Source organism: Paramisgurnus dabryanus, chromosome 1 (assembly GCF_030506205.2).
Source record: "Paramisgurnus dabryanus chromosome 1, PD_genome_1.1, whole genome shotgun sequence".
Lineage (NCBI taxonomy): Eukaryota > Metazoa > Chordata > Actinopteri > Cypriniformes > Cobitidae > Paramisgurnus > Paramisgurnus dabryanus.
In genome coordinates this window covers 48,708,226-48,725,747 of record NC_133337.1, presented here as the reverse complement: position 1 = coordinate 48,725,747, position 17,522 = coordinate 48,708,226, and the positions used below count along the sequence as shown (strand labels likewise).

General features: G+C 35.4%; 2 protein-coding genes across 2 annotated transcripts in view; both read left to right on the top strand.

Annotated features, from left to right (window-relative positions):
- The window catches only part of stxbp4 (syntaxin binding protein 4), a 33,659-nt gene extending 23,876 nt beyond the window's left edge, over nt 1-9,783 (top strand). Inside the window, exons 18-20 of the mRNA XM_065262883.2 lie at nt 2,582-2,698; nt 2,985-3,034; nt 8,510-9,783. Of these exons, the coding sequence (XP_065118955.1) occupies nt 2,582-2,698; nt 2,985-3,034; nt 8,510-8,642 (300 nt within the window). The 3' untranslated portion in view covers nt 8,643-9,783. The remainder of the gene's footprint in view (nt 1-2,581; nt 2,699-2,984; nt 3,035-8,509) is intronic.
- nat9 (N-acetyltransferase 9) overlaps nt 1-17,522 on the top strand; it is a 298,893-nt gene that overhangs the window by 31,795 nt on the left and 249,576 nt on the right. The gene's annotated exons all lie outside the window — the stretch shown is intronic.

Below are 17,522 nucleotides of genomic sequence, written 5' to 3'. Positions count from 1 at the left end.
CTTTATTATATTGACAAGAGCTTGGCCTGTAAGCTTTTAAATTGCAAGGATCATGAAAGTGTCATACAGTAAATGTGCTCCATACGACTTGCGCTCTGTATTCCGAGTCTACTAAAGCCAACACAATAACTTTGAATGACATTGATGTCAGTTTAGCGTCACTGTCTTTGGGTCATGACATTTGGCTTTTGATCTGCATTAACATGCTATGTTTATGTGACTAAATAGTACATTTATTAATTTTGTTGGAAAGGATGATACAAATAACATTAATAACAACTTAAATTACAACCTAACCATTAGCTTTTACTTAAGCTTTAAATGGATAGTTCAACAAAAAAATTACTTTACCTCAAGTTGTTCCAAACCTGTAGAAATGTCTTTGTTCTGATGATTACAGATCATCATGATTACTAAAATATGTTTAAAAATGTTTGTAACCAAGAAGATTTGGGGCACCATTGACTTCCATTGTAGGTAAAAATTATACAATGGAAGTCAATGGTGCCCCAGATCTGTTTGGTTATTAACATTTTATTATAAGACATTTTTACAGTTTTGGAACAACTTGAGTACGTGAGGGTAAGTAAATGAAGACAGAATTGACATTGTCTTGTAAACTATTGTTTAATTGTTTGGAAAACATAAGACAAAAGAGCAAAAGGGGACATATCATGAAAATCTGACTTTTTCCATGTTTAAGTGCTATAATTTGGTTCCCAGTGCTTCTATTAACCTAGAAAACATGAAAAAGAACGACCCAGTAACTTTGTTTTGGTAAACCATTTTCTGCAAGCATGTGAAAAATTAGATCGTTCAGATTGTGAGGTAGGTAGCAAGGCCAATTACAATAATACCACCCCTTAATCTGCACTGTCCAACCACGGCACTGCCGTGCTGAGAGAATGAGAGAGAGAAAAAAATAACTTACAACACAATTGAGTTTTAACTGCAATAAACCACCATCATTGAGATCAGTGTTTGCGTTTCATCGGCTTATTTGCATTTTAAAAGGACACACCCAAAAACGGCTCATACTCATATCAGTACTTTTGCTCATACCTACAAAATGGGGATTTTAACATACTACAATAAAATATCTGTGGGGTATTTTAAGGCAAAACTTCACATAAGGACTCTTGGGACACCAAAGACTTTTTTTACAACCTTAAGAAAATCTCATAATATGACCCCTTTAAAAATTAATATATCATATAACAGTACATATATGGGGAGAGCGGGCACAACCTAACCCTTTTTGGTTTTGGCCACTCCTTCAAAAATATTTGAGTTTGATTAATTATATTTTTACACAAGCAACACACACATTTCTGCTACAAATGAACATTTGAAGTTTGTTTCTAGTACTTTCCATTCTTGGACAATTACACCAAACGTGACTGAAGTGCAAACGTTACAACTTACCCCATAGGTGTGGTTAATTGTAACACTTGCTAAAAATTAAGTTTGCAGGCAAATATTTCAATACTATTTTGTCTATATTCTTGAAGTGGATATTGTTTATATATCTGTCTATAATAGACAGGTATCCACACTGTATTCATTCATCCAGCCCTTTTCTAACAATAGTTCAATTATAAATGGATACAAATGTCTAAACATGTGAGAAAAAGCAGCACAATTATGACAAAAAATTTTTTTATATGTGACCCAGTCTGTAATAATCATACTACAGTTTCAAAATCAAATTCTGAGATAATGAGCATCAAAGTCTGATTTTAGCCATTCATTTTATTATGATTTCAATCTTTGACGTGACCTTATTCAATCAATATTAAAGAAATTAACAAAAATAAATTTGACACACGATTTTTGATAAGACAGGCAAATTTATTTTGTTGACAGCCAGCAATCATTTGTGTGTAGCCTATTTAAAACAACAGCAAGAGTTATGCTAACATTGGCGTAAACTGGTTTTCATATTGTAAGTGCTGATGGGTTAGTTGTAACACAGCGTTACAATTAACCCCCGCTGGGTCAAAATATTTTCAAGGCCACCAAAAAAGTTGCTAAGAGCTGCAGACATATTTCAAAACGATGCTGTGTTTTAGTCAACAAGACACTGATTAAGATGACATTATTTGGTATCTTACACACCCAACTTAGAAACCGAAAAAAAACCATATGATTTAAAAAATTACTTACATGCCACCAAAACACTCGTTCATCAATAACTCTCTGGAAAACATGATACATTTCCAATAATTTGCGGGAGATCGTCTTTTGGCAGCGTGAAAAAAATACCGGAAAAACAAAACGCTCAACCTTGTGCAACAATGTAAACAGTCCGTGTTACAACTTAATCGGCGTTAGTTTTTCCCTGCGCACCCCTACTATGATTAGTTGCACATTAAACAATTCCAAAGTTAGATTTGCTGGCAGAATAATTTTGCAGTTCTCACTAAGCATTGTACATTGGAAATTGCATGAGATTAGATAGTTAGTATGATAGATCAGTGCCATTGTAATAGGAAAGGTATAGATTTTATTCAAATCTTTTTTGTCTGTGATCCTGTTTTTTCTTTCAAATGGATGTACTTAAGATAAACTGTTCATACAGGAGGAGCTACAAGACCTGATAAAGAGGATTGCCATACTTGAATGTCGACTACGAAAGAGCGAAACTGCAAAGAAGAGTTTTGAGGTCCCTATGGGAAAACTTCTACAATTTGTGGAGGTGATATATGAACATATAAACAATATTGTTACATTAGCAACAAAAAACTCTTAAACCCATGAAAATATATTAAAAAAATCTTACATCTAAAAACTATTTTCACTTTTTTTATCTTAATCAATCAGCACAATGTTTTGATAATGCAGCGTTTACACATTTTGGGTTTGTAGTTCTCTGTGCAAAACACTACACACTTCATTTCACATTGTGTTACATTTTTGTGCAATGTAAACGCTTTACTACACTGCAAACTTTTTTTAATATCCACATTTTCAAAACCCCACAGGCTGTCCAAGACTTCCTCTCTGAAAATCAAAGTTGTCCAAAAGGTTATAGGTAAGAGAAAAATCAATGTACATCTTCATTCTTCTAAATCTAGCTTGGTTTTTTCCCAACAAAAGCACAAATTTGTGTTGAATTCATAACAAGAAGACTTTTCCTTTAGGGACCATTACAGAATCATTCAATTTTAACTTTGATAGTCGGTTGTGATTCTCACAGGTGCTTTCTTTTCTATTATGAGAGACTTACTTTTGGGTCAGAAGGCAGGAGTAGATAATGAAAGTAGGGTCAGTGTAACACCTGTCTATGGCAGTGATGTTGATTAGACCCAATCAACATGGTCTCCTGTAGATTCAACTTGCACGGCACATCTGGAGAGCCTTGTTTTTCTCCTAATGATCATCTTCACAGAATGAAGAAGGCGCTGTGTCTTCATCTATTAGGGCTAGAAAATATTACACATGTCCCGATGAATCAAATTGAAGACTGTCAGCAATTTGCAACCTGGAGCATGGATGATTTTTCTTTTTGAGAGATGGTAGATGGTGTTAAATCTCTTGTGCTTTATAAATCGGTCTACCCTGAGATACAGCAGGCCACTGAGGGATACTTAATCAAATGCTAAAAATGTATAGATCAGCTAGTCTTCAGTATATTGTCCAATGTGATCAATGCATACTTTGGGATTTTCCCTGACAAATTCAGATTATGTTCTGCATAATAATGTTGTTTGTATTTTTTATATAAACTATAAAAGAAATGTGCAGCATCAGTGGTTTTTACAGTACATGTTTCATGTAATATTTTAGTCCCTGTTTTGGTCGATGAGATCACAAGTGACACATGTCTGTTCACATCCGGTGTTTGAATCCTTGAATATTTTGTTTACTTTCGACCGCTCCTGTTTTGATTACCTTGAGTGGTTGGTCTCTATGGGGGTAAAAAACGTGTTTAAGTTGGCGTACATTAATATTATGTAGAGTACCACTTCTTGTGTTGTTAGTAAACATGCTACACATAGTTTTGTACATGTACAGTACTGTGCAAAAGTCTTAGGCAACCATAACAGAATTAGAATTGTTGTTTTTGCAATGTTATAGTGATCATATATAATTGTTTCTCAGTCTCTTTAATAGAATACATCCAGAAAATACATGAAATGTGTATATAGTATTAAAAACTGTATAAAAATGTAAACTGATGTGTCAAGTTTTTAGGGTAAAGTCCCCTTCCACTTGAGCAATAGCAGGAAACTGCAGGATCTCTTACACCTAAATAAAATTAAATCCTAATTTCCAATTTTAAAGAAATTAGTCTCAGAAAGTGCTCAACACAGACGATGCCAAGAAGTAATTTAATTCTGATAATTACATTTTTAATTTTTTGGTACATATTTTCTGTATTTTCTGTTTGTATCTTAATAAAATAGATTGAAAAATAAATATGGATGGACATTAAAACTTCTCAAACAACAAGTCTGGTGGTGGTGGCGGCCTAAGACTTTTGCACAGTACTCTATATGTAAGAGCTTTCTCGGATAAGAGCATTTGATGAAATAAGCTTGCAAAATTAAACAAACAAAAGACACTGTAGTTTTATCAATGATAGCCTATACCTAACACTGTGCGTTTGCATTAGAAATCAGGACAGATGAGGAAAAAATGTGCTTACACGTTAGATCAGATTGACCAAAACACATCTTAATATCAGATGTAAACAGCCCTGCAGTCCTTTGGTTTTTATTGTAGCGACTACTTCCATGATTGACAGCAACAAAATAATTAATATACATCTTCAAAAATGTTAGGGTTGTCTCAACCCATGTTCGGGTCAAATATGGGCATTTTTAAGGTTAATAAACCCACCATTTTGGTTTATCTATTTTTTACCCAACTTTGAGTTGAAACAACCCAGCATTTTCTAGTGCAGTGCTTCCAAATCGTGGTCTCAGTGAACCCCTCCCAATAAGTTTTAGATGTCTCCTTATTTAACACACCTGATTTAACTTATCAGCTTGTTAGGGAGACATGTTTACCATTTTGGAAGGAGGCTGATAAGTTGAATCACGTGTTTTAAATAAGTAGACATCTAAGGCCTAGTCCACACGGACACGGTTATTATTATTACCAGAGTTTTTCCTCCTGCGGTTAAAAAATTCCCCTCCACACATTCCGGTTTAAAAGAAATCTCCGCCTACATGAAAACATAAAAACACATGATCACGCGCTGTCAAGAGCATGCCACACCAGCAGGCGGTGATATAACTCAAATCGTAAAGCCACCTTGGTCAATCAGAAGCCTAACAAAAGTGATGGCGCAAGCCAAAAAACCCGGTTTTACTGTCTACACCAGGGGTTTTCAAACTTTTTGTGTGTGTGGACCACTATTTGTAATCAAGAATTTTCGCGGACCACCTCATAATACTTATTATAAAATATGTCTACACAAAGTCCTGAATTAATCTGCACATCAAAATAGGCTTACTAGCACTAAAACTATAACTGGTCATTACATCAGTACAACAGGTTTCTTAACCTTATATCATAATTATTTATATACATATTCTCAGTGTTGGGAAAGTTCACTTTCTACATGAACTAGTTTAGTTCACAGTTCACAAATTTTAAAATGAACTAGTTCAGTTCATAGTTCATATTTGAAAATGTTAAACTAGGTCACAGTTCCAAAAATGAACAAATTTATAGTTATTTTTTCCCATATTATTATTTTTAAATGATTGCCATTATAGCCCATATAGAACCACCACAGACAGCAATTATTTGATCAGTTTTAACACTGAAGCTAAATGCGTCAGATTTCATCTTCATGTCCAACTTTAAATCCTTATCCAACCAGGGTTTACATTAGCATTGACTGTCTTTTAATTTTTGTATTTGCTTATACATACCTTGAAAGGCTAGCTGGGTGGGGGTCGCACCCCGGGCGAGAAGCGCTGCGAGGCATTGCGTGTTTGACAACTCGCAGGTATTGCACACCACACGTCCACGTTAAATAGCGTGAGCTTAGTCAAAGTCTATTTCAAGATGCGGAATATGCGTTAGCAGCCTATGTTAATCGTTAACGATTTAGGACAAATATGATGTTATTTAATGTTAAACTATTTGAGTTGCGCGGCAGGAATTCCACCAGCGTCTGTGTTGTTGTGATGACGCATGCAGCGTGACTGGTGAACACCGAGTGGTGGCGGTGTTGCCAGATTGGGTGTTTTTTCCGCTACACATTAAGGCCTGTTTACAGTGTGTTTTAGTCGGGTTTTCGCCTGGAAGAATATACAAATCTGGCACCCTATTGAACGACGTTAAACTGAGAGAGCGTGCCGTTCACAGGCACCAGAATGAATGAGTTCACAGTAACGTTTATTTGGCAGCAGTACACGTTCGCCCAAAATATGAACGAGTTTGTATATTAAAATATACATATTCTTATTTTGCCTTTTCACGGACCACCTGCAGTACCCTCACGGACCACTAGTGGTCCGCGGACCACAGTTTGGGAATGGCTGGTCTACACGACAACACCGCAACCGGCGTTTCTTGAAATACTCACCCTGGCAGGGGTTTTCAAAAACGTTCGGTTTCAGTGATGTGATACTGCGTGTGGACGAACGGCCGAACCGCATAAAAAAAGTCATTGTTATAAAAATACCCGTGTCCGTGTGGACAAGGCCTAAAACCTCAAGGATTCGGAAGCACTGTTTAAGAGTATATTATTGTGTCATTAATAAATCAGGATTATTGAGTCAACAGTCATAATTAGAAAAGCACCGGTGATAGACTGACATTTGATAAATTAAAATGTGTTATTTCACCATCAGATAACATTAGAACATCTCAGAATACAGAATATGCCATATTGAAAAGACGTTCTACTTCTTATAATATGTTCATTCATTCCCTGTTTTTTAATTACTGAAGTCTTTTTAAATTAGACTTAGTTTCAATAAGTTTCAAGTGCATGTGATAATTCAATCAGTCTGATCCAGTTCATACTGTAGCGGTTTTCTTCTAATGACCCAAAAGTGTGGGAGTTTTGTAACATGTTTTCGTAACACTCATCCATCCGTGTCAGTGGGTCTAGAGCCCCTTCCTCAAAAGTCCAGTCTTTATTAAGAGTCATGCTGCGCTGCCCTTTTATGCCGACTTGGCCAGTATGCTTTGTTCATTTGAGACCACACTTTTCTCCGGTTTCTATTATAACAGGTCAACAGAAAGTCATAGTCTGACAAGACTGACACAGTTAACAGTTCTGTGTACATAAACATATACACATACACACATATACAGTACAGTACTTACTGTATATACACATATGTGACCCTGTCTGTGAAATTCAGGCTGTATTTAATATGAAATTCAAGTTTGATTTTAATAATTCATTTCACGTTTATTTCAAACTTTGATATGGCCTTTCTCAGTCAGTATTAAAGATATCAAGAATATATTTTATATTCTGTACATTATGTAGGATGAGTTTATGTAGAAAACTGGAAATCACAAAAATGACAGCAGGGTCATGTTCCCATACTTAAAATAAGAATGCTGCTTATTTTTCCCAGATTTTGAAAACATATTTTATTTATTTGGTGGCTTTTAACATTCAAATTGGGCTAGGTGATTAAAGGGATAGTTCGGCCAAAAATGATATTAAACCCATGATTTACTCACCCCAAGCTGTCCGAGTTGCATATGTCCATCGTTTTTCAGACAAACACATTTTCGGATATTTTAGAAAATGTTTTAGATCTTTCAGTTGATTAATTGAATGTTACAGGCTCCACGACCTTCAAGTCCAAAAAATCTGCATCCATCCTTCACATATTAAATCCAAACGATGATGATAAACAAAGGTCTTCTGAGGGTGATCCGCGCGGTGTTGTTGTAGAAATATCCATATTTAAAACTTTATTAATGTAAATAACTACCTTCCGGTAGCGCCGCCATCTTAGTCGCGTCCGCATTCAGGATGAGAGCTTACGCAGCCTACGGAGGTTACTCTGCTGCTGCTCTGTGCCCCAGCCCTCCGAATTTGTCATACGTCAAGAAAAGTGTGTATACTACGCTAATACTCTCTCCTGAATACAGAGGAGTCTAAGATGGCGGCGCTACCGGAAGGTAGTTATTTTCGTTAATAAAGTTTTAAATATGGATATTTCTACAACAACACCGCGCGGATTACCCTCAGAAGACCTTTGTTTATCATCCTGGAGCCGTTTTGATTTATTTTGTGAAGGATGGACGCACTTTTTTTGGACTTGAAGGTCATGGACTATGGGTGGACCCCGTAAGATTACATTTAATCAACTAAAAGATCTAAAACATTTTTTAAAATTTCCGAAAATGTGTTTGTCTGAAAAACGATGGACATATGCAACTCGGACAGCTTAGGGGTGAGTAAATCATGGGTTTAATATAATTTTTGGCCGAACTATCCCTTTAATAACACATTTTTCTGTGGTATGACTTTATCACTTTACACAGACTTTAAGAAAATTGATCTTTTGTCTTTCAGTTCTCCAAGTGATTCTCAGACTATGGCTTCTCGAGGAGGAAGAAACGCAGTTTTGACAGCGTCTGCTCTTGCATTGGAAGCTAAAGAATTAAGTCATGCTGTCAGAGCCGTTCTAGAGCTGGACTGTAAGTGATGCCTGCATGTGCATTTTCTGCTCCTCTATGAAAACCAAACATCTTAATTGCCATTTTCCTTATGAACCATGAGGATTTTGGTTATCTGTCCCGTAACCCACAGTGATTTAGGGCGCAGTCACATTATACTTCACCCTACCGAACCGTACCCGAGTACGATTGTCCCCCACCCGCACTCCCATGCTGGTCTGCGCTCACACTTGCATCATTTAAAATATACATCTTTTTTGAAGAAAACTGAAAGTGTGATATGTGTAATAAAGAACCAAAACCCCACAACTAAAATGAACCGTACCACACATACCATACGCAAGCATACCAGGGTACACTAAAGGGGCGGTCACACTTGACTTTGAGCATGCAAATATATTACACTCTAAAATGGCTGGGTTATTTTTTTACTCATGTTGGGTAAATATTGCACTAAACACATGCTGGGTTAAAAAAGACCCAATGTTGGGTTGTTGTTATGAAACCATGGCTTACAGTATAATAACCCAGAAGTTGGGTTAAAACAACCCAGCATTGGGTCAATAATAGCCCAGCCATTTTTAGAGTGTATATATAAAATTATTCAGATATTACTGCGAATATAGAATGGGGGAAGAGGTCACGCCATGATGTAACGGTTTTCTACTTGTCACATATATCCACATGATATGAATTCACAGGAGTTTACCAGACTTGAAATATCTTCGCCCAAGTTTGCATTTTTGGTCTGACGCATTCCCATATGTATAAATAGAAGCCAATGGAACAAAAGTGTAGTGCGAAGGCTCCATTAATTGCATTTACTGCACCCTTGTACGGTATTGAGCGATCACACTAGCCAAATAAACTGTACTTTGGGGGTCAAACATGGTCAAGTGTACTTTAGTATGGAACGGTTTTCATAGTGTGAGTATGCCTTTAATCTCAAAGCACCAACAATTCCAACTTTGTTGTTGCAAGAAAGTCACATTTATCATAATTTATTACCTGTGTCATGATTATCTCGAAATCACGTCTGTTGATATTTCTGTACGTTTTGTGCATTGTTCAGATTGCTTGTTTGCTTGTTTGTTTTCCAAAAAAAGTGACTTGACATTTAATAAACAGTGAAATAATCTGACCTATGAAGTGAATTTTAGTTTCAGCTTGAAACTTCTAATTGCCAACTTTTATTACAAATGGTTTTCATGGGCTTCAACACTCTAAAAAATACTGGGTTTGGGTTATTTTCAAGCCAGTGTTGGGTGAAAAAGAAACAAACCCAGCTGTTGGGTTAAATTTACACAGAAAATGTTTATATGAAATAACATTTGAATTTCAAACAACCCAGCATTTTGAGTTACAGCAACCCAGCATACAGTAGATTAAATTACAACCCAACATTTTGGGTTTGTCCCTTTTTTTGACCCATGCAACGCTATGCTTAAAATAACCCAAAAAAATTTACTCTAAAAAATGCTAGGTTTATTTTCGAGCCAGCATTGGGTGAAAAAGGAACAAACCCAGCCGCTGGGTTAAATTTACCCAGAAAATGTATATATTTAACCCAACAATGGGTTAAAACAACCCAGCATTTTGGGTTAAAGCAACCCACCCAGCATAGGTTAAATTACAACCCAACGTTTTGGGTTCGTCCCTTTTTGACCCATGCAACGCTAAGCTGAAAATAACCCAAAATATTTAGACTCTAAAAAATGCTAGGTTTATTTTCGACCCAGGGTTTGATCAAAAAGAGACAAACCCTGCTGTTGGGTTAAATTTACCCAGAAAATTATTATATTTGACCAAGCATTTTGGGTTGAAACAACCCAGCATAGGATAAATTATAACCCAACGGGTTGGGCTCATACACCTTTTTTTTAAGTGAATAGTGTTTACTAGATGTACATTCATATATTTGCAATTATTTCTAATATTATATTTTTTATGTTATATTTTAGAATGTAAGTGAACTGCATCAAATTATTAATAAAGTTATTACTAAATTGTTTTCAAGGTATACAGACATGGATACATTTTAGGGTTACACAGAAAGTGTTGTCATTTTAAGAGACAAAATTAAGCTGTGACATTGCTAGAGGACGCATATATTCGTGATATTTTTGCTACAGGATTGCTCCAATAAATTACATGGTTACAAAACAATTGTTTATAACAAAGACAAGACCTCTGACCATTTGGAGCCAAATAAAATCTGCAAGTTTATCCATGTCTTGAACTTCTCACCTCATTCAGCTCTGCACTTCTGAGGAAAATATATAGCAACCCCTCCATCAATGTTTGACATTAGGTCAAAACATTATCAGTCATTTTATACTTTTAAACATTATACAGTAGCATAATTTGTTTGTATGTCCAAATATTATTTATTTTCTGCCTGTTCCATTATATGATGCAAACATTTGACATGTTACATATGACAGAAAATAAATCAGATATCTACAATCTTGAAATCCAATCCATTTAGTCGAAAGAATTAGGTCAATGCAATAAGGAAACACAATACATGGTGCATTTGCTGTTAATTTAACCCTCCGGTCCGATTCAACTTACTGCAGTTATCGTTGCCTGGATACAAAGCTACTGGAAAGCAAGGACCGTCTGCTTCTTTATGGAAATTGTGTATCATATCACAGAACACGATGATACACACATTCAGAAAATGATCCTTAATGGGACATGGTTAGGTTTTTATTGTTAGTTTTCTCTGCAGTGTTTTTCTACACAAAGATTGTGCACGTCATCGTTATATTGCCATCATACAACATTTACGAAATGTATAAGTCTTGACTAACCCAGTTAAATTCATTGTCAAAACAAACAATAATAATATAAACAAGGAGCTTTTTTAGTCCTTTTCAGTGTTAAGCTTTGTTTTTTTTTTATTGTCGGTGAAAGGAGCTGCTTTACCTTAAGGAAATGTTGTCTATGAATCTTATGAGGTCAAATTAACGTATAGAAGTTGTTAAATTCTGTCTTTATATTAGATGTGGTTTGCAGTCTTAAATCCAATTCAGAGCTTTAAAGGGACAGTTCACCCAAAAATGAAAATTCATATTTTATTCACTCTCATGTTGTTACAAACCTGTTTAAATTTCTTTCTTCTTATGAACACAAAGAAAGATATTTTGAGGAACGTTTGTAACCAAACCGATCAGAAACCCATTGACATGGGGCTTTGGATCAGTGTTTTAAGTGATCAACAAGACATTGGGGTTACTCACTACTGAGTCATTTTTTGACATGCACTTTTAATTCTGCTGTGTTTGGTCTTAAACCTTTGATTAGCTGATAAACAGCTTGTTTGAGTCCAAATGCAGTTTTCAATAAATGTTCTACTCTTTATTTTTGTCTCTTGCTCCTGTTTCTTCTTTTGGCATTTTAAAGCTACGGTCCACCAGCACAAAATGTGCATACTTGTAATCTTCCCCTGGTCATAAGATTTTGTTCAGGAGTGTATATATGAAGAATTTGGTTCCAAAACGCAATAAATACATTTTGAATAATTTTGGTAAAAATGTGTTTTCTATACAAAGAAAGTGACAAGATGAAAACCACTATTTTCTGTTACAAACTTTCACATAGCATCTTAAGGTTAAAATAACATTAAAAATTCAAATCTATAATTAGATTTTCAAAGATTTATTATAAAAAATTTGTATAGAATTTTTTTTTCTGCAAAATGCAATAAATCCATTACAAGTTTTTATTTTCAAAATGCTATAAACCTATTGAATCAATATATAAATGTGCATTAATCTTTGCCATGTTATATTCATTTAGTTGATTAGTGGTATCACTGATAAAAAAAAGAAACATCAATGGCATTAATCAAAACACTTACTTTGTCATATTAAGAACACTCTCATTGCTGCTATCATGCTTAGGACGTCGTTGCTCAACTTTTTTGACAGCGATCAGCTGTAAAATGTTTTGGTCCTGCTCGATTTTCATTGACTTGGAGTAAAATAATGAAAAGTTTTTCATACGATTCCCTGGGGTCAATGTGTTAGCATGACAGAAGCTTGATGCTGTCGTGTGAGATCAAGCAACAGACGGCATTTTTCCGTCTCCCGAGTGCCTCTCTCGTAAATTATTTGATTTTGATGGCTTACGTTTCTTCTTCACCACAAAACCACCACAGGTTTATCAATGCCATCAAAAGTATTATTTTGTTTTTGTTTGTTTGTTGATCACAAAGTACAAAGTAGATGAGGAAAACTAGGACTCTGTGTATATTCCTCGCCGCCATTGTTGTTTACAATGCGTGGAATGGTGCGCTGTGATTTGTTACACGGATTTATTGCATTCTGCAGAAAAGGAGTTTTGGGGAAAAAGGGAGAAAAGATGACAGAATAACACGGCGGATATAGGATTTTTAATAAAGTATCTATCTAACTATCTATCCATCTATCTATCTAATGATTTGGGTGCAATGATTTGGGTGCAAAAATGGCATTTATCGCGTTCTGAAACCAAACTCTTCATAAATATATACAGTATCAGTATCAAGTTTTGTAATTTGAACTGATACTGTTTGACTTTTTAGGAATTACAGTTTGTTGTCCGCTTAGATTGTAATGTATTTTACCACTCGCCCGCACTCACAGACAAGGCACACCCTGAAATCATCAAGTGAGAGAGACAAACAGCTTGACAGATAGAGAACGTGAGGTAAAAGGATCAGTGAAGCTGAGAGACTGAAAGAAAAGTGAGAGCCTGGGACACAGGGAAACGTGTGCCACGCGCTCAGCGGCATGTGACCTCTTTGTGAGTGATGCTCACGTTTTGGCCGAGTGCTTTCCAGGAGGGAATAAGAGAGAGGTTTTGAGTTGCACATGGTGGTCCACACTCATCTGACTGGCAAAAACCAGAAAGAGTGACTCGGAGAACAGCTATTCATTTCTTTCCACGTGATGGATGTTCTCCTAGCCATGTGAAGGGCTTTGTATTGCTTGTGTCTCATTAATAAGACTGCTACTTTGAAAGGTAGTAATAAAAGTAAAGGTGTATATATAAATTGGCCACAAGTTTTCTAGCAAAGCAAAGTCCAATAGAGATTTTCAAATGTTTCAGAACGTTTTATTTTCTGATTAAATTAATGTGGTTTAATTGTTTTAGCATGGAGGTGTTAATCTTGTCAATTTATTTTCAAGGTGCAAGGCCCTTAAAAAAACAAAGAGCTTATTGAATTATGATAGGAATGTGATAAGTTACTATAAAGAGGCAGTTTAGGCTTAAAATGTCAACACTTTCTTTCTGTCTTTTAATTTTCAACATAATGTTAGTAACATGAAGTACGTAGCCTTCAGATGTGAAGTTTGCAGATTTGGCTTTGCTTACTTTAATGTCATCCCTCTACGCATACTGTAGAAATGGTTGAATGATGTCATCTCCCAGGTATCACCATTTTATGGAATGAATCCCTTTTTATATAATCGTGAAAATGTGGGACAGCAGAACATCTTTTTGTAGTTCAAAGAATGTAATTGAAGTCGTGAAATTGTATGAACTCTATAGACCTCTGAGATGGAAAAGACCAAAATCACAAACAGGCACCCGATAGCTGCCTTTAAGAAAATTAAATGAACCTTAAATTTCATGTTTTATAACATATTAATAACATATTTTATACTTCATGCTGCTACACAAAACATGCCATCTAATGCTTATTTCGCTTTATTGAACATTTCACCTTAATATTCTCAAATACAAAAACAGATTTTTAAATGCCTATATGCACGATGTATAATTTTATGGTTCATGGGGAGGTGTTTGTAGAAATGTTATACTACTTAGATTATTCTTTGGCCTTTCCTGTCAAAATTTTGTTGGTGTGTTAAATGTAGACAGTGGGAACTCTGTATATTATTTTCATCAGAGTTTTTAATAAGATCATATTTATTTGCATAATACGTCAGAAGCCCGTTATAATAAAGTTCTGTGCATTGTGTTTGCTCTCGGAGGTATTTTCTTGCTGCACAGAAGGATAAAATTTTGTTTATAGACAGAATCAATGTTGGGATGTAGCTGTTTTTATGCACATATTTGCAACCAATTAAATCTCTCTTATGTGTGCCATTGGAAAATCCAATAAAATCACTTTTTGTTTATTGCGTAAAAAAATGATTCACTAAAACGAATTGCAGATTAATTTGATGGTCTGCACAGAAGTCACTTAAAAAAGTAAATTACCTGCTTGCTTTAACACATTTTTACACTTTTAAACCATAAACCTATCATTTTAAGGCAACCAGGTAACTTACTTTTTAAGTTGAACCAACAAATCTTTTTACAGTGTGCAAGTCATTTAGGGGGAGTGTACACCAAAGCATTTAAACGGACGAAAAGCCAGACAGACACCTGGTACTTGATACTTCTGCTTTGTTTATCAGTCCTTGAACGATGTACCGTTTGGTTGTTGTGATATTTGTCCCGCCCCTCCTCCACTGTGATTGGAAGGCACTGAAAAAAATGCCAGCTGCTGGCGCTTGATATTTTTCCCGCCCCTCCTTCACTGTGATTGGAAGGCGCTGAAAAAAGTGCCAGCTGCTGGTGCTTGGCGCTTCCATAGGAAACAATGAAAAACATACGCTGTCTGCCGACATAAACGCTTTTGTGTACACGCCCCCTCAGTGTCTTCTTTGTAGTGAAATAATTTGTTAAATGCTAATGTACATCATGTTTTTAAAAAATATTTTTGGTTTTCATGGTACGTTAATGCTATAAATATGCAAATTACACAAGCTGTATGTAAATACCCTTTGGTATTCATATCTGACCCTGTTTTGTGTGCTTGCATGAAAATCTTACAACAAAAGTCACTGCCCTTTCAGCAGAAAGAGTATCACATTTTTACTCTCTGGACTTCTTTTATTTTTTTCCAGATGTTTAGTTTTTTGTTTGAGTAACTTTTGCTGATTTGGGTCACCATTCATGTTTGTCTGAATCTGTGAAAACGTGAAAACCTGTGAAAATGGAGAAAAGCCATACAGTTTTGGTAAGGGTGAGTAAATAATGTCCCTATTTCCATTAGTTAACATGTCCGTTAATTAAAAACACTGTAAATAAACTCACCAAAAGATAAAATCAACCATTTAATAATCTGCAAAGTTTTAGTGGATTATTTATAAATGAAATGCAGCTCACATCATTCAGACAACCAAATAATGCTGCTCTGGTTAGAAACCAGCAGATCATTCAGATTGTCATTGCCATTCATATTCTATGGTGTCTAACAAAAAGAACTTATTCTTAGATATAAGAACGACATCTCAGGTGCACATGACAATTCTTTTTTATTTGCATAACTTTCAAAACAGCCAATTTGAAAAATGCATCCATCACTCTTTTGAAAGCTTTGAAGCCACACCACACCCTTGAGTTCAGCACATGCTCAATATATCCTGTGCAATCCTGCATATGTCTTTTAAAACATTTCCAGTTTGGTGAATCATAAATGTGAAATTTCCTACGGTCATGTTACAAGAACTACGTCATGGATATGCTCTGTATTCAGCTCTCTGGTTCTGTCAGAAGAACCATGCAGGAATACATGACCAAACCACAAACTCGCCGGAGTCCAGCACCTAGCCAAAGGCTAGAGAAAAAAGACAATGTCTGCACTGTCCTGTCCCTTCCCACTGAACCGTGTGTCAACCGGCACTCAAATTACAGCAGGCCATAGCACGATGATATTCGTGTTGCAGAGGTGGATATGTTTGCTCATTTCCACATGAATGAGATTTTCCAAAGCATTGCATTTAATATAAATTCTGCTTCAACAGCAAATGCTCACATATGGATATATTTATAAAGCAAGTGAAACACTCCAAAATGTTCAAGTGACACGCTGCACTGGGACTGTTTGCTGTTGAAGTGCTTTGATGAGTCAATTTAGGCATTTCCTATATTGTATTGTATTCTGTACCCTGACAATACAATGGCCAGACCCAGTCTGTTTTTCGACTTTCAAAATAATCAAATGTAATTGAAAATGTTTAAAGTCAAAAGGACATGCTCTTTTTGTTAAGTTCCTCCAAAGTTCATCAGGATAGTGTGCTCTTTATGATGTTTCAGATTCAGCCTGTGTTTTTTTTATCTATTGTCTGAAAGCATGCCTTTAAATATACAGATATGAATCTTTTAAGAAATGGAATTTGTGTCTTTTTAACAGGATAGTTTTGATCATTGAAGATAATTTACTTACCCTCAAGTAAGTAATGGAAAAAATAATTAAAAAATAATGGAAGTCAGTGGTGCCCCAGATTTTTTCACAAACAGTTTTTTATTTTTTTAATTTGTGTTTAGCAGAACATAAAAATTATATGATTACAGAGTTTTTAATATTGGGTAAACTATACTGTAAAAACAATTATTGTTTTGGCATGGTGAACTTGGTGTAAGCACTTCTTCTATTATTGTCTTCATGTGATAAATTGCTTCATTTTTTTTCCCTAATTGTTGTAAGTCGCTTTGGATAATAAAAGTATCTGCTAAACGTAAATGTACATTTTTGGTAGTTAACACAACATAGCACATTGGCTCTGATTTTACTCTGGCATAAAGTTAGATTTACAGATTTCTTTATCATGGATAATGAAGATGTACTCTCTGTTTTTTTCTCTTTAAGTGTGTAAATATACCTTATGCGGTTCTAATGAATTATAATTCCATCCACATTTTTGCTTTTTGAAAAAGTATGCGTCAGTCTATTTTAGGCTGAGTGTGCTCTTTATGCACTCTTAACGCCCAAGGTAAGAGCCATTGATTTTTCTCTTCATGGCAGGTGCTATTGTAAATACATGTATGTAGTTGCTTTCAGGAGGTTTAAATCACTTTAATGCACTTAACCAGCCTTATACAGTGAGGCTATGTTGTTATTCAAG